This window comes from Bombus pascuorum, chromosome 7, assembly GCF_905332965.1.
Source record: "Bombus pascuorum chromosome 7, iyBomPasc1.1, whole genome shotgun sequence".
Lineage (NCBI taxonomy): Eukaryota > Metazoa > Arthropoda > Insecta > Hymenoptera > Apidae > Bombus > Bombus pascuorum.
This window is the reverse complement of record NC_083494.1, coordinates 13591289-13613908: the sequence shown is the minus strand read 5'-3', so window position 1 is coordinate 13613908 and position 22620 is coordinate 13591289. Positions and strand designations below refer to the sequence as shown.

Below are 22620 nucleotides of genomic sequence, written 5' to 3'. Positions count from 1 at the left end.
GAAGAATATATAATTTATGAAATCATAGAAGATAAATGAAATTTTGATTGATACTCAAGTTAGAAGCTAATATAAACGATAAACGAAGGATTCTTTTTTTATTATTATTATTCACACAAAATATTCACTCATACAATTCATTTTCTCATTCATTAGTTCATCGTTCATTTTGTAGTAATCCATTTTATTAATTCGATCGATTGCATATATCACTTAATTCTTCGATTGTTTAATTGCAATAGAATTAACATGTTACTATTGTTCATAATAACTTTTAACAATATCTCCAACGGTGCTACCATAAGCACGCCAACAAAGAGGTAATTCCCAAGATTTCTTGCAAGAGAGTTCTTTTGCTACGCAAGCGTTTTTGCCATGATGTTGATGAAGGCGTAGCTAATTTAGCAAACGAATATTATTTTCTTTCGTTATTAACGCTGCTCTATGATCGACGACAGAGCTTGCTACCTGAGCGCAGAATTTTACGCTAAATGGATTGCTACTTTACATTAAAAGTTCGAACGAATTTTAATTTTCGACGTTTTACTTTTCTTTTCTCTCTCTCTTTTTTCTTTTTCTTTTTTCTATTTTTGTTTGAATATCTTTATGATATATAATCTTATGCGAATTCATCATTTGATTGAATGCAACATCTTAGTTTGCTTAAATCACAATTTGAATTATTAATAATATTTAAACGCTTTGATAAATTTTAATGGCACTGTGTTTTGAGGACCTTAGTCTTAGAATAATATATCGACATACGTTTTACGATCACTTCTCGTTGCCTTGATTTTTTGCTTTCTTGAATTATATTCGACGATAAAAGTCTATTCATTCATTTCTGAAATGTGGCTTATGCAATGTTTCTTAATATATTATACATATATATATATATAAATATACCACCTTGCCATGATAGTCATTCTAAGATTTGCCCTAGTTTTTGATTGTCTTAAAATTCCACTGTTATGTCCTCCTTTGGTATTAGATATGTTGTTTCTGAATAATGGAAGATGTTCATTTCATCCGTTTCCTTTTTCGTTCGTTTTTATTATTGAGATATCATGTCATCCATCGTTAGCGTTTCCTTATATCGTGTCCACTGGAAATCAAATTTACTTCTATCTTTAAAATAACAAGAATTTTGATACACTTTGTGTCTATGATAGATCAAAATATTGCAATATTTTAATGGAAATTTTCAGAAAATATTCGATAACAAACCGTACTATTTGTTAATTCATCGATATTATTTTTTAGGAAATTATTGTACGGAAGATTTCTCGGAAACTTTTAATGAAGCTTCTAATATTTCTAATATTAAATAATATTAATTAATATTTCTAATATAAAAAAGAAATGAAACTTCCAAGTAATAAAAATTCTATGAAATTCTACTGAATTCTATCTATGAAAAAGAAGAACACCATACAAGGAAATCGCTCAATCACTTAGAACAGACACGATCAAACAGATCGATCACTCTCCTTAACGATGTTTGGTAAAACCGATCTCCCTCTTAGCGAATTACCACTACACACTGGAACTTCGTATTTATTCTATTTACAGCTTCTATCATACTGTTATGTCACCACGCTATGTTCAACTTTTACGCACGATTTTTGCCACTATTTAGCAACGTTTATTAAAGCTTTCCTAGTCAAAAAAAAAAAAAAAATCATATGAACCGTGACATCATGCAAGAAAGGGAGAGAGAGAGAGAGGGGGAGAGAGAGGGGCGGGCCTAAAGAGAGTTGAGCATGGTAAAAAGAAAAACGACCTACTGTTTTTTTCTTCAGATCCGCATTTACTATAGCGTTTATTAGCAGCGATATTTACAAAAAAAAAGCTCCACCACTTGTTACAGAACCTCTTTGATAACGTTAATTAACGAGCCTTATTGATAATCAGCAGAATTTTGTAGCAAAATTAACACGAACGAGTCCAAGCGATTATATCAATAATACGCAACTTATATCTCTGTTCCTCTGTTTATAACACTACGTCTACTACTTCTACAACTATTTCGGCCCACGCAAGGCTCCATTCTGAACTCAGGTAAAATGGAGTCTTGATTGATATTTGATTGATGCCGTAACAGGCAGTGACGACTTAGTATATAAATATGTCTCGTGAGTGGTTGAGTCTGTCTGTTGTTTAGTTCTTCCAGTGCGCCTTAAATATATATATGTGTGTATATAGTGTATCGATGGTGCTTCACTTCTATCTTCTCTTTTTTTCTTTTTTTTTTATGCTAGCAATGTTCAGAACCAGAAATGATTCATATCATCAAAATCAAATTGTGTGTATTGTAATACACTTATAAACAATATTTCGTGTATCTTTAATCGTTCAATTTCACTAACACTATGGTAGAAAGTTGTTTACCAGTGTTCAACATTTCGATTAAATGGATAACCCAAAGATTTTACATTTTCTGTATAAGATTATATTCTTGTTATTGTCAGTAGTTGAATGAAACTTGTCAAAGATCACAGCGAACGAACAGTTGATGACATAATTGTTGTTATTTCTGTCTTTAAAAGTAGAATCATAATAACTACTATTTTATTCTTTGGATAAATCTATCACACTGTTCTGAGCTGAAAAACCTTTTTGCACTTTCTTACATGGGCTAGGGATAAAAACAAAAGAACATCTTAAACCTATCGATTAAGTCTATCGATTGTACCTATAACTATCTTCTAGTTACTATTTATTGTAACTGGCGCATCTACATATAGATGGCGAGCGCGAACTCACGTTGTCATTTTCAACAAAAATCCTATTACGAATATTTCGCTTCAAATGATTTAAACTCTAGTTCTGAAAATTGCTGATGCCTTCTCTGTCTATGTGTCGAACGCTGTTTCATTGCAACAAGAGCAAATGCTGTTTTAGTTTCACGACTTTACTGTTGCATGCCGAATGCGTTTCCTTGTGTGCCTCTAAGCAAGCATATATCGGCTCGTCTATGTTCATGCGGATTGTTTCTCTTTGGCTCACATCTTTTACACGATGATTTGTCTGCGTTGCTGATCATGATCGACGCTTAACGAAAGTCACGTCAACGCATTGCAAAAGCAAGATGAAAGAACGATCTTCTCTCGTGTCTATCGCAGTATCTATCAGAGATCACCATGCGTAGAAATCATGTTCACTAGCACTGTATATCACGACTATGATTATCTATGATCTATACTATACTATATCACGAATCGCAGTCGAGAAGCATGGGTATTTGAACAATTCTTTCGCAAAAGTTTTTTACTAGAATAGAAACGATTTCTATAGTTCTGTTTTTCTTATCCTTTTTCTTTTTTTCTTACTTTTTTTTTAAATCTTTTTCTTCTTTTTATCGACGACTCGTCGAAGTTTGAGATAAGAAAGAGAATTCGTAACGTTCGACGAGTTATCGAGATTGGTATCTATATTCTAAGACTGAATTTAAGAGTGAACCAGCGTGCATAAGATGTTTTTTTTTTTTTCTTTTTATATCATGATCGAGTTATAGTCGAAGAGTAAAAAAGAACAAATTGAGAAAAACGAATAAGATGGCTTGTAAAGTTGTTCTACTTTTACTGTCTCTACCTGTGAATGTGCTATTAAGCGATATTTTAGAAACAGACGTAGGGTAACTGTATCATATATGTGTACATATATATATATATATAAATATTTATTGATTAATGATTTAGGTGGACGTGCTTCTGAAAAACAATTCAGGATCTTTCTTTTTTGTATTATGAATATTTCCTTAATTAAATGATATCGTTGGTCTTAATTAATTAAAGCAACTAAATTGTTTTTCATCGAAGCGAAGAAGAAGGAAGAAACTTACAAGTAACTAAGAAAATGGGAAGATATATTTCAAAGAAGGGAATAAATATTTATTCGTATTTGGAAGAAGAATTTAGCCAACTATTCTTTATGATGAAAGACCCATTTTCTTTATCCGCAGGAAGTATTAGTTTAAAGTCGAACGAAGCGAAGAAATACAAGCAGACAAGTTGAGAATGATGTAGGGGGCAAAATTAAAAGTAATTTAGTACTGCATGAAATTATTGTTTCGGCCATAGTGAAGCATGCTTTGCGGGAGGATAGAGTCTACATATTTAATGCTATCGACTGTACAGTAAAAATCCAAGGAAGATACCGCATTGAGAACAGCCCAAGATCGTTACCACTTTTGACTTTAAACTAATAAAATGCTATCGTTAGCATACTTTATGACAAATCCACGATGCATATGAGATCATAAATTACGATCAATCTCTTTGTTAATGATATTTCTAAACTAAAATCCTCTGGATAAATTCATATTTCTAATCGTACGAAATAACTTTAAATTTTAGAAGATTCCTAACAAATATTTTCTCGAATAAGATTAAGAAAAATATCTTTCGAGTTTTAATTAACGTATTGGTGCATTTTGGATTGGTTAAAGAATGGCGAGTTAAATCGTTTCACGCGTACAAAGAATCTCAAAATGAAAAGGGAACGAAGAAACGATTTGAAATTGTACCTGTGCAATATTTTCTACTAAATTTTACAAATATTTGTACGTGGCTATAATAACTGCTGTCGACACGAATATCTTCGATATGAGACGCAAAAGGTGTACACCGTACGCTGATCTGGTTTGCCTGATTGTATCAAGTGTCTTCTAGCCTACAGGCATGATCGATCACACGTGACAAGCCTGCAAACAGAAAGAAAGAAAAATAAGAAAGGTTTTGTCGAAGGCTCGCCATTAAGAGGAGAACAAAGATGTAGTGTTTAGTGATCGACGAGAAAAACCGAGTGCCGTGTAATCAGTACGTCTATCTCCTTTCAGCGAGACCAACCTTCCTGAATTTGAACCTGAATCTCAACTCATTGACACGTCTGCAACAATCCACCTCTGCCAAGTGTAGGTGACACTCGCTGTTGATGGCTCTTTCGAACTGACATTGCCACGAGAATTCATCGATTTTATTTCAAATTATTCGTGTAAATTCTCGCGGAAATTTCGTATCTTTCGTAAGAATGCGGGATCTATGGATCCTCGCCTCTGAAAGAATCGAAATGATATTTTCCAGGGGTTCAACGCAGCTCGAAAATAAGTTGGGAGATATTTTGAGGAAAGAAATTTCCTCTATTCATTTTTAAGCCTTTCTCCAATATTTTCTATCAAACGTCTTATCTTTCTGCTGCAATAATAGAATAGTAACGTATACATTAGTGATAAGGTAGAATTTCATACTCTTAGCTTTCACATTTAGCAACGAAGCTAACAATAGTATCAGTAGATGGACACTGCTAAATATTAGAATTTTTCTAGAAGCTAATTTACTGGAGAAAGGATTAAAACTTAATATTCGTTGAATTTAATGAATTTTTGAAATAGTCGATTTTCTAAATCAATGTGGCGAGTTTGAAAGAGTCCATTCGATCATTCTCGTAGTGATTAGTAGATCGTTTCGTTTCCTTACTCCTTATTTCGATTATTACGTAGCACTACGATAATAGATATCGATAAGAATCACGATTCGTTTTCTTTTTCTTCTTTTCTTCGGTATTTATCATTTTTCTCCGTAGTTACTGTCCTTTATCGGAACTGCAGCCTCACTGTGCCGCAGTGCATAATTCTCCGTATGTGTTCGATGTTTTATCGCTTTCGATTACCATACGGTACCTTTCTCATCCTCTGTTTTGCGTTTCTTCCAGGCTGCCTTATATTCCACGTATTATGTGCTTGGATCTTGCAAATCTTTATAGTACTTCATTTCGAACACTTACTTCGATTCTCGAGTACAAAATTTGACCTCACATGGATCATTCTGACACATAGAAATACATACGAAACATGTTTTATCAGAAGAAGAACGAAGAAATGTTAGGTGGAAGACGAGAAATAGTCGAACATTATCAATACACGAAATTAGCGTGTAGAATGAGATACGTAACCGAAAACATGTTGATAATTATACAAGTACTAATTATAGACTGTGGATTTTTATGCAAATTACGGGAAATTTGTAAATGCAAAAACGTACAGAACGCAACATGAACAAGACAACAGTACAAGGACCCTCCATCTACTCGTTACTCACAATTACTCAAATTATCAAATTACTCACGTTACTCAAATTATCGAAATAATTCCAGTTACGCGCCTTACTTTGTGAATGAATAATAAAAGATAAATGACAATTTAATTAGAAAAACAAATCGTCGAATACGTGGAATATACCCGTTTATCCTTTTCATTGTTTTTTTCTTTTTTCTTTAGGAACAGCATGGACCACATTCCTTTTGTTCGATATTATTGCAATCACTGATAAATGTGTATCAGAACCGACCTGGCACCTTTTAGTGTAATCATAAACCCGATTAAATGGATGTTTGATATGTTGGAACCCAAAAGAAGGAATAAATCTAAATAAACGAGCAATCACAAATCAATCGATTCTTCCCTTTACCTTTAATCAATTTTTCTTTATTCACGGTGGCCAGATCGGCCCTGATATTCTTTACAATTTCTCACAGTCTTCGCAAGAGCGATATAATCACATGTGACTTTTATTGACTTGATAATGTTCGTTTTTAGCATCTCCGAATATGGTCGGTGGCAAATTGGGTCTACGAATGACCACTCTACACGAGGAAACGTCGAACACTGGCAACCAGTTGTCGACGCCCGTACACGACGAGGACGAAGAGAAGAGCGACGCTGATTACTCGGAATATGACTCGTACCAGGTAGTACGCGTTCTTAAATCTCGAAAATTCATTGGAAATAGTTTTCTTTGTCTTTGTTCTTTTGTAGAAATCGTTGTCTTTGTTACTTGATCGATATATTCGTATTTTATTCAAAAAACTCACTTATATATAATAAATTACAATTTCGAGTCTTAAATTTGAAGTTTCTACAGTTTTAGCTGAACTTTGAAATTTTTCCTAGATTCGATCATCTTCATAAAGAAATATTTTATTTATTATTCGTATATCGTATATCTTGTCATTTACATCAATAATTTCTATGTAGTTTTAAAATTTGATGAATTTCAACTTAGAGAAACATTGATCGAAAGATATAGCAATGTGTTGTTTGAGCTTACGCGGTTGAACGATAAAACGTAAGGAGCATACGCGTAAAGTGAAAACGGATCGTCTATGGTCAGACACGCCCTTGCAGCGAACATAACGAAAATTGTGGTATTTCTATAAGAGCTTTTGAAAGAACGATAGCACAAAGTTTCTATTCATATGTTGGCGAACGATTCTAATAATTAATTTTTTAATGATTTATAATTATATAATGCGTTTCTATAAAAGGAACACCTTAACCAAAAGCAATTCTTAGAAAACTTAACCATTAGAAAATCATCTATCACAGACAGAGAAATTGTTATCTTTGTTTAGAGAAGAAACATTGTATCTGTATCTAGAGATCTGAATCCCCGAAAAGAAACGATACAAAAATACAATTAAGATTAAATACTACTACAGATATAAAAATGAACAAATCGTCGAGAAATATCAAGTACAATTGTTTCTCCTCTTTGTCCATGATTAGAAAAAAGTTATTAAGTTCCACGATATCATCGTTGTCACAATCAAATCACACGCGATTACGTTCAGGCACCGGCGAAACCAGTAAAACCGCTAACTTCTTCACGCACACTGGATTCTCTTGTCGAACTTCAATCGACGAAGATCAACACGCCAAGCATGAGCAGCAGCGGCTACGGTTCACAAGCCGTGTCTACGACCAATCTCACGTCCGAGGACTCCATCTCCGTTAAATCTATCAGCGTGGACGAGACACCAGACTTGGAATATAGGAATCTGTTGGATTATAAGAAACCAGAGAGAATGGACAGCTCACTGGTGGAGGAAACGCCAGAGGAATATATGGGTGAAGTGACTAACGCGTTGGGCAACTTGAACGTGATGGAGAACACTTGCGGCGAGGGTTAGTTGAATGGCTCTCGAAAGAGTAAATACTTAAAGTATACAGGCGTGTTAAGACGAGCGTCGAGTGAAATAGTTGCTGAGAGATTGTATCGTAAGGGAAGTATAGGGGAGGAAGAAATAGAATAGTCGAAGTTTAACAGTTTAATGAGAACAGAAGAGTTTCCAGGTTGTTGTTTGCTATTTCAGAGTTACTTAAAGTCTCGGGATCGATAGATCTTTATGCATTTATGAGAAATTTGAAATCCGTTTTTAGAAAACGTTTAGTATATACTTCCTTTCCCCGTTGATTTAATATTCTTCCTGAATTTTATAAACATACAAACACATATGTAAAACGGATCGTTTGTATATCGCAGAGCATACTAGAAAGAACTTAGACGAGACAGGTGCCTACATGGACGCAGACATCGACAGTCCGGTTTCTTCGACGAAAAGCGATAGCGATGCAAATACCAATGTGTCGCGTACAAGTTCTACTCATTGTCAGAAGAAGGATACACCAAGCCAGGGTTTGAGCAACAGAAGGAAAAGCGACATGGAGATTAGTCAGGCATCAAATTCTGGAGAAGACAGCCCTCTGGAGGGTAGCTCGGTTGTACACACGAAGCTACCACCAGGGAAGGTAATATTAATATTTATGCTATTGAACGAACGTATGTATTGTGTACATTATTCGTGTCGAATTGACTAATATGTCAAATTAAATCGACTAATCTTATAATGTTAATCCGACGATTACAGGTCGTACGTCGAAGAAAAGCTTCTACTAGCACAGGAAGGCCTACGAGTTCTCAGCACAGGGCTTCATTCCCCATGGTCCGTCCACAAGTTTCAGAGAGCAAAGCAGCAGCACGACTCGAACAATCAATGCAACCTAACATTCCCTATGAAAACGGTGACAACAGCTCCTCTGAACGAATCGATGGTAAACAATTATTGATAGCAAGAAAGTAACTAGCGTTTGTTAACGAATCTTTAATAAAATTTCGTCTCTGTTTGTATAAAAATTTAATAGACGACGTGAGCGACAAGAGTTCAGCTTTCGGATCGAGACACGACTTAAGTAGAGTCGAAACTCCGCTCCCGGATTGGGTTATAGTTGGTGAATCGGTGTTGGTTCGCCCATACAGCTATTCTGGTGTCATAGCGTACGTTGGACCAACAGAGTTTGCATCCGGGACGTGGATAGGAGTTGAACTCGATGCCCCGACAGGTAACGTTCGCTTTTATTATCTTCACCTTTCTATTAGATGAAAAAACGTTTTTAATAGATAAAAAAAAAGAACAGTTGTTGAGGAAATTAATTTTATTGTTACAGGTAAAAACGATGGTGCTGTGAATGGCCATAGGTACTTCACGTGTCGACCGAAATGCGGTATCTTCGTTAAAGTGGACAAACTAATTCAGGACAAACGTGGCCGAGCACTTAGAAACTATGTCTCTGTCCCTCAACCTGCACCGATGCGTCGAAGCGTCAGCAGAGGTACGAAGAATATTTTATAGAAGAATAACTTAACAGAATAACTTAATGTGCAATTACTAGAAAATAATCAACTACTTTCTTTTGAATTCGAAGATAAACTCTGCAAACGAGAAGATAAACGTACGACGTAGCGAAATTAATACAAACCTGGCTAAAATTTAGAAATATTACGTCTTCCGAGTGCTTTGAGGTATTATAAATTTATGCAAATATATAATCGAATGCTCCAGGTGAGGGTTTACATTCCTTGCACCGAAGTCGAAGCCGAGGGGAGGGCCTTTCAACGACAGGCACGCGATCTTCTCCACGGGGCAAGTAAACGGATCACAACGCCGCTTCACCAGTAACTTCGTTCTACTAATAAGCCACTAAATATCCTAATTGCTACATGCCTATGATATGTGTAGCAGCAGTGTTTCAGTCCCTTAGACATTAGGGCAGTTATGGATTAATTAATACTTATAAATATTACTTGAAATATTAGGTCATTGTAATGTGTATCACACAAAGCATGGGACGTTCTGTCAAAGAAACTTTTTTTCTGGTGTTTTTTTTTTTTTCTCGAACAGAACATGCTGTTCTGAAAGCATAGTATCTACAACTACTTCGCATCTTCAGTAGCATAGCGAGAGCGAGAGAGAGAGCGAGTATAGCGCGAAAGGGAGAGAGAGAAAGAGTGAGAGAGAATGAATATTAAACAAAAAGCGCAAGAAACATCGATACGAAGAAAAGTTTCGTCTTTGCGTATCGAAAGTCAGCGAACGATGTTCAATCGAATATATATATAGTATATATATATAATTTGTAAGCATTCCACAAAAAACTTTTAATTTTAACGACTGGGATGATGAGCCATTTACTTTTTACATAAGAGGAAGCATCATTTAGTTCGCGTATTAATTGTACATTTTTTAACAATAATTGAAGAAAGAAGGGAAAAACAGAGTCAGTTATTTTGATCGTAATCTTCTACCATTGGTGGTAAATCAAGGCTCGTTTTAAACAATAATATTCCATAAGTTCTAAGCACCGATTGCATTTAAAAGAAAAGAAAAAGAAACGGAATAAATATCGACACGAATATTAAATATATTACAATATGTACAATAATCATATGAATTAAAATAAAAGAAAAGAAATAACAATTTGGCAATTTTATGGAAATTGCCAGTGAATATATATATAAATAGACAGAATATGAAAGACACTCTCCAAAATTGCCGGGCCGGTAATTTGAAATAATGGAGATGTAGCCAACAGAGGAATAAATCACACGGGACGGCCAAAAACTAAAATAAATGTGAAGATAATGATTCTTTTCATGAGACACGAATTTACCGCGTTGCGTAGATTATTTAAAGATTTTATATGTATACAATTGTTTCATATATATTGTATTTTTTTAGCGCAATCTGTTAAGTTCCTTTTTATTGTAACATACAATTATTGTCCTCTGTCCAGCATTACGTTGTTAACGCGAACATGACACGCAATTAATTTATACGGCGCAAAAGTGTATGGAAGAAACTGTGCGTGTTGCATGACGATATAAATTGAAGATAAAAAAAGAAATTCACATTGGCTATCGTCTCTGTCGTAAGTGATCGTCAGTGTTGGTCATCGATCGATTAAAATCTTAACAAATTAGACACGAGTTATTCTTGCGTAACAACAACTAGTTTGTTGACAAAACAAACGAAATTTTACAAATTACAAATTATCTGTTTCTGTATAAAGGTATATTATAAAATCATAAAAAACAAGTCTACACAACGTACAATCTTTATCTTACTAGCAATATCATACACTGATATTATTAATTGCTAAAATATCGTGCAAGAAGATCCACAGACCACGAATAATAAAAAAGAGTCACCGTTTCTTACAAATGTTCATAACAAAAGACAATTGAGAATACAATATTATATTATAATGTTCCAAGATTAAATAGGAATTTTAATCGTTAATTGTGATTACACTTAGTTGAATGAAAATTTCATCGTCAATGGCAATTAATTGTAATCATTAATTATCAATTACAGAGTAATTGTTGCCCAATGCTGGCATTGATTCACAACAATCGATTCGCTGGCTAATGTGAATCGTCTCTGAGTGCAACACGATCACATAGGGTCGCAATACTAGATTCGTAAGTTTTAGATAGTAGAGATCGAATTAAAGAAAATGAAAAAACACGAGCTTGCTTGATCGTATCTTGAATTAGCGTCACGTCAAACTGCGTTGATTCGACGTTATTTCTTTCTTTCTCTGTTCTTTATCGTGGCGAATTGTCCACGATTCGTTGCACTTGACTCTTCTTGATTCTTGGCTGAATTTTCACCGCGAAACGACTCTAATATACATATATGTATATATATTTGATACATTTCAAACGTGATTTTTGCTCAGTACGACGATGACGATACTGATTTCTCGTTCGACAATGAATTAAATAAAAAAAAAAAAAAGCGAAGAAGAAGAAGAAGAAGGAGATAAGTAAAGCACTGTGAAAAGATATAACGGCGATAGATGGTCAAAGGTGTCGCGTATAAAAGAAAAATCAAACGACGGTATCGCATATTTTTTTTAATTTATCGAATAGATCGTGTGGAGTACAAGAAAGATGCGAAAATAGAAAGAAAGGAGGGGGGAAAAAGGTTAAACGTGTAACGAAGAAATGAACGTCGAATGAAAGAAGCTAATTAATCATTATAAAGATTAAGATATAATCGTAAAGAAACGAAAGAAAAAGAAGAAAAAAGAAAGAAAGAAAATTCGCCCAAATTGTGAACATCAACCAAAAAAGAAAAAAAAAAAAAGAAAAAAATAACCATAACAAGAACAACAACTTCTGTCCAATTAGAACAATACTAAACGCTATCAATAATGAACATATATTACTGTATGTAATACTTATTGAATATAAATAATAAACTCTCGCCTGCGACGCGACGTTTCCTTTGTCATGCGATTAAAAGACGAGAGACTTCCGGTTGTTGCTTTCGTGTGCACGCGTGTTATCATAAACGAATAGAATAAACGAAGTAAAGATGGTAAAGATAAAAATACGAACGCGTATTTTACACGAAAGGGAAACGCCGCGGGCGAAGGTATCTCTGTCCATTTTTTGGTAATTCAAGAATATTAATGATGAAAGAAAATTAAGACTCATAAATGTCACAGTGATGCTACATGCCTACCTGGCATATAGGATTAATAAAGTCTCTTTTAAGTTTCAGACACCGCGTTACACTTTTCTGTTCTTTTTTTCTTTTTTCTTAAATTCTTCTTTCCCGCTATCGTTACGATGAGAAATTATATACATACATAGAATTGAAACATAGTAAAATTTAATTTCTAATAATTGTAAAATGTTCGATCGTCTGCTTATAAATATTTTCTAATAATTAACTAATTTTATTGTAATAGCTAAAAATTGTACATATATGATTACTTTCGTTTTCTGTGTTTTTTTCTTTTTTATTAATTTTGTTTCTTTATTTCCAATTATATCTCGCAGTGGAGCATCTAGCATCGACGGAGCTTACACAGCCTATTCCATCCCACGATAAGACAATGTCCATTTTTATCGTTATTAATTATCTAATATGATAATCGTTCAACAACTATACTTTGTACCCTAACGGATCCTAGAATAATATTTTCGACCAATCGGTTTTACGAATGTCTCTGGAAGACTTCCGAGTTTAACATTATCCCTTTCATCCGAAAGCAAAGCTGCTGCAGCCACAGACAAACACACACAACACACGGTCTAAGTTCCAAACGAAAACCAATGAGAAAGAAACGAATAAACTGATGAAAAGAAAGAGACGAAGGAAAGAAGACGATGACGCGAACAAGTAAAATAAATAAACAACGTCGAAACAAAGGGTCGCACGGGTCCATTTTTTTCAGAGTATTAAAGAAAAGAAAAAAAAAAGTAACAAGACGTAAAATAAAACGCCCTGTAATCTAATCGATTCTCCTAACTATAAAAAGGCTGTGAGACTAATCTTTTGCTGTTTTACGCTGCTCCCTCGTTTTTCTACCCTCGCACTGCTGCCGATTGCATACGCGCGACTTGTGCACGGTACCATTTTACGCATCCATCAGGCTAGCCATTTTGGCTGGACTTCTCAGAAAGCGCAACGTTCGCCCTGGCATAAGCTCCAACTAAAGAAAACAAATCTTCTTCGTTATTTGTGGAAAGTTTCGCGAGAGAATGGTGAACGTGTTATGCCGGAGGATTTTAAAAACATAAACCATTTTAAGGAAGTGTGAGTCGAGGAGGTATTTGAGTACTTTTAATTAATAAGTTAAATCTGTACTCTAAATTATATGTCTGTTTTGTACTTTAAATTGTGCAATAGACTTGAGAATATTTTTGTTTATAAAGAATATGATCATGAAGACTATATTGGTAAAAATTGAAGATATTTTGAAGTATGTGACGAAATTGGAATTTTTAACTTGCTGTAAAATCATAGCTTGGAACTTACATATTTCTATATCTTTTACATTCTCTTTTATTTGTTTATCGTATTTTATTATCGCGTCATTAATTTGAAGATGTTCGTGTTACGATATAATCATCAGAGCATTGTTATACTTGTTGATAAACGATAATCAATCTGTGATTGATGAATATTAACGAGTAATAAATTAGAGGAAAAATTAATGTTTGCAAATTCTAATAATAATCTGAATAACTTAATTCTCGTGCTTTGATTTGTTAAATACTTTGATTACAAGTACTCCAATACACGATTGATGATTGGCTTAAAGTAAAATTATTCGCGTTTCCAAATTTCAGAGAACTGACAAACATCTGTCTACTAAATAGTCGAAATGCTAAAGGATAGCAGTAAAAAAGAAATTGAAAACTTTTGACTTCTTTTCTCCCAAGAAAGTTAGCAAGAATTTAACAGCACGTCTACCAGAAACTTATTTAAAATATCTTTAGGGTGTATTAAATATTGTGTAGTAACGTACAAAGTATTTATCAGCTATATTGCTTTCATTGGGAGAACATAAAACATGCAACAGTTTATCAATTAAAATTTATTTAATTCTTAATGGTCCATCTGCTACATTATCGAAATTAAGGATGAAAAGTAAAATAAATAATTTGATATAGCGAAGGAACATACGAAATTTGTATTCATGGGTGATAATCACCAAAATAGTGTTTCAGAGCCCTCGTTTTTAAAATTGGGAAAGAGATATGCCAAAAAATTACAATAAAAGATTTCCACTCTATCATTCATTAATATAATCCAAGTAAAAAGTATTTTATATTTAATCGATAAAAATATAATAAAACAATGCAAGGTGATCTCTAAACTAATATAAGGAAATCAATTATACTGCTACATAATATTTAATTGCACTTAATCGCCCAGAAACTTTCCTACAGAATCTTAATTGCTATACCCGCGGAGCCTGCATTTTCCAATGTCGTCAATTAAACGCAAAGTGCGAGAATGTTAATATTGAATTCGGAACTCTTCTAAAAACGCTTGACGGTGAGAGACTGTTCGAACGATCATCGCTAAATACATTAAACGAAACAAAAGAAAAAAAAAAAAAATAATAAGAACTCACATATGTACATGTATAATGTAAGCGAGTCGAGATTGGTGTTATATTTTAATATAATGTGTAAAAAAAAAACGAGCAAATAACAAAAGACAAAGGAGGTATGTGCGCAAACGAAAGAAAGATGCCATCAGACACACACACCGGTATTTAGACGTTTATCGACACAGTATTGTAAGAAAATTGTAGCTACGATGTGCACCAGCTTCACGATAACTCCAGACACCCTCCACCCCCATTTTTCCTCACCATCATCCCTTTGATTGTTGTTATTGTATTAGCGATACCGAGACCGACACTCTGTACATTGCAAATCGAATCAATCTGTACGTCGAACATGGTGCGACCAAATAGAATTGTCGACCGTACAATTTTCGTTCATTGTACCTTCTCGAATCCTCGATCTTCGGAACCACGTGTGTATTCTGTTCTAATTTACTCCATAGGGAACAATTGTACGGTAAATTGTCTCCCATCGAGTAAATTATTGTTTCAATTTCTATTGAAAATTATTGTTTCAACGAGACGTTTGAATCGATAACTTTATACGAATTTAATACTAGTATACTTGGATATCTCTGTTGATCGCGTTGATGTATTTGAATACCTGTACTTAACGCAATGAACTAGGCGCATTGGTGATATATGATATTACCACCTCTGAAATATTAAACAACTGATATTTAAAATTTCTCAAATATTTGGTATTCAATGTTTTGTGGTACTCGGATATTGGTATTTAATAATCCAAATACTCGAATACCGGTAATATCAGTAACTTTTGGTATTTGAATATCATTATCCTGTATTCTAGTGGGGTTGAATACCGATATTTGGTATTTTAAATGCATGAATATCAGTATTCGGTACTTTTGGGTGCTCGAGTATGAGTATTTCGAATATCAGAAATTTGAAGTAATTTAATATTAGTACTCTGTACTCTGAGGTATAGTAAAATATGAAGATTAAATATTCTTGAATACTTGAATATCAACATACTGAGTCATTCGAATATTAAATGCTAGTTACATCACTGAGATGTATAAATTGTAAACATTTCAGTTGTAAAAAACAAATTTAATTACATAATTACAAAGTAACTTTGAATTGAACAAATCATAGCATAATTAGTATTATCCCATTCAAATTGATCGCTAGCGATCAAAATATTCACATGAAAAGAAAAGAACATGGAATACCTGTACGCTTATTCCGATTGATCGAGGATTCACCCTGTAATAACGTAGAACTCCTCTTCGGACGAGTAGGACGAGAAAAGTTAATAAGAAAAAAAAAAGATTGATACTAGATTGTAAGGATTTTGGGAATTCTCTGTAGATCCGTAGATCGCTGTATCACTCGCTCCGGTACTAGATAACCGGAAATAGGAAAGCCTATTTTTGCATTGCGTGATTAAAGGCAGAAAACGCGTTTAGAGTCAGTTCCCATTCAACTGATATCTATTCGAACGATGTCTTATGTAAGGCTATGGGACGATGCAAGGGCGATTCGCGGGATGTTCTGCCATTTTGCCATTACCATGTTCGCGTGATCGAATTATCTGAATGTTTTCACTTTAATCGCCGTGATCCGCTGTATCATTCTTTTTTCTACTCTTCCACGATTCATTTAACCTTAGATTCATGAGCCGAGAACAAAATGAGAACGTTTCTGTCAATATTCTATGTACAGTTGTAGAAATTTGTCTCTGTGTAATATAAATGGATTGATAAAATACATGGATTGAATCAAAATATGCAGGTGAATATAAATAATAGTCTGTGTGTGAGTAAACTTACCGCTGTCTATAGAGTTTCATTGTACATTCATTAAATTAATATTGCATTCGATATTTCCATAAGAAGCAAGCGTAACATTAATACGAATGCATGTTTTCTTATATAAGGTTAGTAGATTGATATAAAGTTGGTTGATAGGTTGTGTGTTAACAAATTTGTTCAACAATTAAAAATTTCCATTTCACCAGTTTTGTACTTGGAGGTTAAAAGATATTTAAATGAGAAGGATGTACTACATATTATGAACAAAGAAAAATCAAAAATTAAAAGAAGCAAAATGATGAAAAATCAAAGGAATAAGGTACCTTGAATATGTTTTAAATGATATTCTAATAAAAATATTAATATTAATTCACATAATACAGTTTCCTGAAAGTGTAGAAAAAAGTACTCAACCAAATACGATCAATAAAACAAGCAGCTCTGTAATAAATTGTTCAAAAATTTAAATAATAATTATTACCTGATAATGGTAGAAATCAGATGCAAAATAGCAAAGAACATCAAGCAATCGAACTTAGATCGTCTTGATATTGTAACGATACGTTGCTTCGACTACGATCGCGAGAACACACTAATATACGATCAGTAACTAAAACTTAACACAAATCGTTAAACTTACAAAAACTTTCCAAATCAATTTTCACGAACAAATAAAGAACTTCAAAAGAAAACGACGCGACGCGACGCGATAGTCCACTACGATTAAGCGGAACAGTCGATAAAGATCGACTCGAATAACGATTATCGAAGTACAGCACCGATCGATCAAGCGTCAAAATTCTAACCTCAATCAGTCATAATAGAAGAATTACCAATGAAGAGGACCAGTTATGGAAAAATATGCGAATAATGTGATCGACTTTCAAGGAATTGATATAAGTGTTCGCGAACGCGGTCGAAGTAAAGATCGAAGCCGGGAGTGTAAAATAAAAAGTAAGATAAATCAGAGGCGCTTAGGCGACTTTTATTTCGTGTTACGCATACATATAGTGAACAATTAACACGTCGTCATGACGAAAAGATTCAAATTCCATTACTTAGATTATAGTTAGCGATCGAATTAGCATCGTACCTTTTTCGCGCGCACTGGTGCTACAGTGGCCGTTGTACGGAGAACGCTTTCAGAAAGCATCGTGTGATCATTTCTCACACTTGCTCACCCGTGGACATGAACACAACACAACATGACCGAGCACGATTACAAGAGCCGAGAAAAAGGAAACAAGATCGCGTTACATCGACGAACGTGCTTATACGGAAGTTAAGTTTAGTCGTGGCTCGATGCAAACTCGCGTTATTTCCATCAATATTGCAATCTCTTTAGCATTAATCTGACTTAAACTTCACACAAGATATATCGACTAAATTCTCGCCTCATTTTTTCAGCACCTATCTTCACATATTAGCCTACACGCTTAACCATGAATGGACCCATTTTTATTACGATAGCCTTTATTACGAAGCGAAGGTTTCCTTTCGATTTCGCGACAATCTCGAGCAGCACCTCTTAACGTTTATTACTCACACAGCAATCACATACGTATTACACACGCACACACACATCCGATCGCAGGCGTACGCACTAGTGGCACGACGTGCTTAGCGGTGAAGACAGATAAGTAAGAAAAGCAAAAAAATATATGATACATTAACGAAAAAAAAATAAATAAAAGTATAGGTAGGAGATATATTCCATGTAATTTCTTCGAAAAAAAGGAAAAAAATCTAATCATTCTTTGTTTGATTTAGTAGCGGACTCGTAGCGGAATCGCGCGGTATCCCTCATTTATTGCCAGAGACAGAGTATCGTATACTACTTTTTTCGATCTCGTAGAGCCATGTGAAGGCTGAAGCGAATAAATAAGTTTAATGGAGTCACACCGGAACTGTGTCGTAAACCGAGAGATGACTTATTGTGTAATAGTATTATTTTATAAGCAGTCAATAATATTAATAATTACCGGAAGTAAGCTACAAAATACCGTATCACCCCAAGAAAATAACAAAATAAAAAATTTCATGTATTCTTTTCGTAAGCTCGTCTCGTCTCGAGAGTACCTATACCTCTATTGTTAAATATTATACATACTGCGATACTTGCATAGAAGCTAATACGAGTATGAACTTAAACAATAAGGTGTGTACATTTTAATTTTTATGAATATAATAAAAGTATAATTTAATGTTCTGCCTGTGTGTACTGTTGTTGGATATATATACATATTTCTCTCTTATCTCACTCCGTTTTTTTATATTTTTATATTATATAACCACGTATTCTGATTAAACTAAGCTAATCGTACAAAATTTTAATTAATTGCAAATTTAATTTTTAATTCTTCAAAGAATTGATTATAGAATTTTAAATAGAATGTTTCATCCCCCTTTAGGTAAATACTTCATTATTACGCACCATATATTTGGTATTCAATCATTGTTTCCTTCAAGGCTCGTCATTTAATACAAGAATTGAACAATCGACTATAAATTACAGATCTTTTGAGGGTGAAGTACCAAAATATAATAAGCATAAAAAATACGTATTCTTGAAAACATACGTACAAATTTGTCAATGAAGAGCAAATATCCCTTTAGACCTCTTCGAACAATACAACGTTTATCTAAACAAATTTTTACTAAAGTCATTGTCAACATAATTATCGAAGTAGTTCTACTTCCTATTTCGTCTATCAATAATTTCGACTAATTCGCACCCCAAAAAAGGTGGCCCAGCAATCAGACGCTCCTCCCGAGGCCCAACAAAAATTCAGTTAGTTGATTATACGCTGCTTAGCATAAATATTAACGCAGACAGCGTCACGACGAGCGTTCCGCACTTCCGGCGATCATGGATCGCTCGGTGACAAATGAAAGTGCATCCTTTGTCGACTCCGTGCTCCGAAAGAAAAAAGAAAGAAAGAAAATCGAAGAAGATTCACATAGGTGGGCTTGCCGGTGGCTCTGACCTGCGGTGTACACTACCATTCATAAGTATTTTAAATTCTGGCATTTCCGAATTGTTGCAAGCATTTATATAAAACATTAGAAGAGAGATTAGAATTTTATTTCATATAGAACTCTCTGTTTCTCAAATAAAACTATTAATCTAAATTTGGCCCCTGATAGCAGCATGTTATCATCAATTAGTGGACATTGATGGTAACAAGTAGTCAATATTAAATAAAAAAGAATATAATATTCTTTAAATATTCCAGAACGCACATAAAAGAGCAATCACGAAGACGGATGAAAATTGATCCTACTATGAGTTAAGTGACTTCAAGTGTGTCTGTTCAATGTTAAGGGTCTTGAAGCAATTGAAATATGTTTTTCCAACCACATTCTAAAAGTTTGTATGGACTTCGTGAAGTATCAGCCATTTATCACAGACAAACATAGAACTACCCTTGCAGATACAACACACCCTTCTTTAGTTAAAATTTTTACGGAGTATATTTCATTCAAGCTCTGATACGAGGTAAAGAACTAACGATAGAGAAACGTTATTTGATGGTAAATTTCGAAAACATATCAACCATTCTGATCGAATTGCACCAGGTGTCCAAATACTTATGGACGGTAGTGTATACGCTCACGTGTTCGCATATGTGCTCGCGTGTACGAGCAATCTCGCATATGGGCGTGAGGCACGCTCGCCCAATTTAAATATAATAGGATGACTCCTGTGGGAATGTCGGTGACACCAAGCCACAGGATTCCAAGGTCCTTTTTGTTCCGGTGCAAGAAGAACCGTGCGTCTTACACGAGAAAACCGAGACGCGACAAAGATCTCTCGCCGGACAGAGTGCAAACAACCAGTGCACTCGAGCAACTTTTTTCATCGTCGATAGAGCGACACGATGAGATGTCTGCAATTAATATGCCACTTGTACAGTTGCCTCTTAGCCGTTGTTTGCTCGATGGTAAAGCGTAAAATTCCCGTACAATCATCGTCGTCGAGCTTTACCTTGGTCGGCGTAAATAGTTGTGGACATGCTGTTGCTCACGAAAGTATTTGAATACTCATAGAAACTTTTTGTAAATATATATTGCACCAATTAACCGGTAACGAGATGCAACTATCATGATTACGTTGATAAAACTACGCTACGATAAAAGATAAGGAACGTGGCCTATCGTGTTTCTCATCTGCGCAGTCTTCAATTGCAAAATATTTCGTATAATTCATATAATACTATCGTACAAATTTTCTATGACAAATGTCAAGTGAGTCATTGTAAATACATGAGTTTTGTTAGTCACTGTAAATATAGGCTAGTAGGATCTAGAGCACGTGCACGCTGATTGAGTTTATGGCAGAGACGCGTATGAGCAGCGACGGGAGCGCTGTTTCGCGGAAAACATCTTGCTTAATTGCCAGGGATATTAATTGCCAGTGTTCCATAATCAGACTTAATTACTGGTTGCGCGTTTTTGTCTCCTTTGTCTCGTTGAAAATACACGGCAGACGTGTTGAAACGTTTGGTTGCTTGCTTAGACGATAGAGGCGTTTGGCTGGAGAAAGGAAAATGGATGAAAAAGTTTAATGATGGAACTGGGAATCGATGGTTATTCCAATGTATAAAGAGAGTATCGTTAGAGCGAGGGAAATTGTTTACGAGGAAGTAGGATGATTGTAGAACAAAGATATAGAATATGCGACTATTTATGTTGTTGATAGAGAAGATAACGAGAAATTTTTTTATAAAATTAATAGATGGAAGATTTAAATGCATTAAGAAAGTAAAGCTTATGAATATGTAAATACACGTATGTATAGAGAGCTCTGATTTTCATAATTGTTAAAGTTATACTGGGAGTAATCTACAAGTCACTAAAATGAAAAATGAGGAAGACGCGAAAGTAGCATAATTCAACATTTTTAATGTTCCAATGACAATGAAGTAAAGGTAATGTATTTTTGTCCAAGTAATACTATTATGTTCATTGTCATAAGAGCATTTTATATCGTTTCCTTTCTGACAATGAGGAAACGTTTTAAATATCCTGTCCTCTAAGAAGCTTATAATTTTTGAATTATATCTCCACGTATATAAATTTAATTCCAAATTAACGTTAGCATGGTCAGAGCCTGAATAAGCTTAAGGACGCGTAGCCATTACAAAAAGAAGAGTACCTTTTGATAGACGTAAGCGACAGACATTGAACAGTGAGGCGATATAAAAGGGTCTTGTATCGTGGAAGCTGCGTAATATCGAGTGCCAATTTATGACGAATTTATCGTTCATCTGTAAAAACCAATATTTTCTGATATACTAATTATCATGTTAACCTACCCATCTATTCATACTAATACTTACCAGACTACGAAGTTTTATGCGAATCTATATTTTTATAAAAACAATCTCTAACACTGTAATTATCAAACCTACAAAAATGACAGATTTCAGATTTCATAGACATTTTTTTACATCTACTTCGAAGACGCCAAACAACCAGAAAGACCTGTAAGAGGCCAACATAAAAAGTACCCTACGAACAAACAACTGATCAGCTCAGGCACCCTACAAAATTTATCCAACCACTTTCGCTAGTTGATGGCCGTATTTCCGACGGCTCACCGATAGAAAGGCCATCAAACACCACCATGCTCCGAATTACCTCTAAACTCCGCTCCCCGCCATGAATCTCAACTTCGCACAGACCCAAACAACGAATTCGAAACGAAAAACACAAGCGAAAATAAAAGCTCGAGAAATTCGTCTCGAATCCTTTCTGCAGGAGCAACTTTTTTGCCCAACGACGAGG

The 22620-nt window shown here is 34.5% G+C and overlaps 1 protein-coding gene and 1 long non-coding RNA gene across 11 annotated transcripts in view; one reads left to right on the top strand and one right to left on the bottom strand.

Moving 5' to 3' along the window:
• LOC132908847 (kinesin-like protein KIF13B) overlaps positions 1-19039 on the top strand; it is a 173455-nt gene extending 154416 nt beyond the window's left edge. For 3 of the 10 annotated variants that reach the window (XM_060963217.1, XM_060963215.1, XM_060963219.1), the window contains exons 21-29: positions 2044-2061; positions 4841-4915; positions 6596-6747; positions 7630-7963; positions 8322-8587; positions 8707-8890; positions 8981-9178; positions 9284-9448; positions 9679-19039. In XM_060963217.1, coding sequence (XP_060819200.1) covers positions 2044-2061; positions 4841-4915; positions 6596-6747; positions 7630-7963; positions 8322-8587; positions 8707-8890; positions 8981-9178; positions 9284-9448; positions 9679-9767 — 1481 coding nt within the window. In that variant the 3' untranslated portion in view covers positions 9768-19039. Of the gene's footprint in view, positions 1-305; positions 321-2043; positions 2062-4840; positions 4916-6595; positions 6748-7629; positions 7964-8321; positions 8588-8706; positions 8891-8980; positions 9179-9283; positions 9449-9678 lie in introns of all 10 variants that reach the window. The other 7 variants (XM_060963224.1, XM_060963220.1, XM_060963218.1 and 4 more) reach the window with 4 other exon arrangements.
• LOC132908858 (uncharacterized) lies at positions 73-2481 on the bottom strand. Its single transcript, XR_009658434.1, has 3 exons — positions 1788-2481; positions 910-1128; positions 73-844 (listed from the first exon to the last, which is right to left on the bottom strand). It is a non-coding gene; the product is annotated as an uncharacterized LOC132908858 (long non-coding RNA).
• Positions 19040-22620: the final 3581 nt, after the last annotated feature.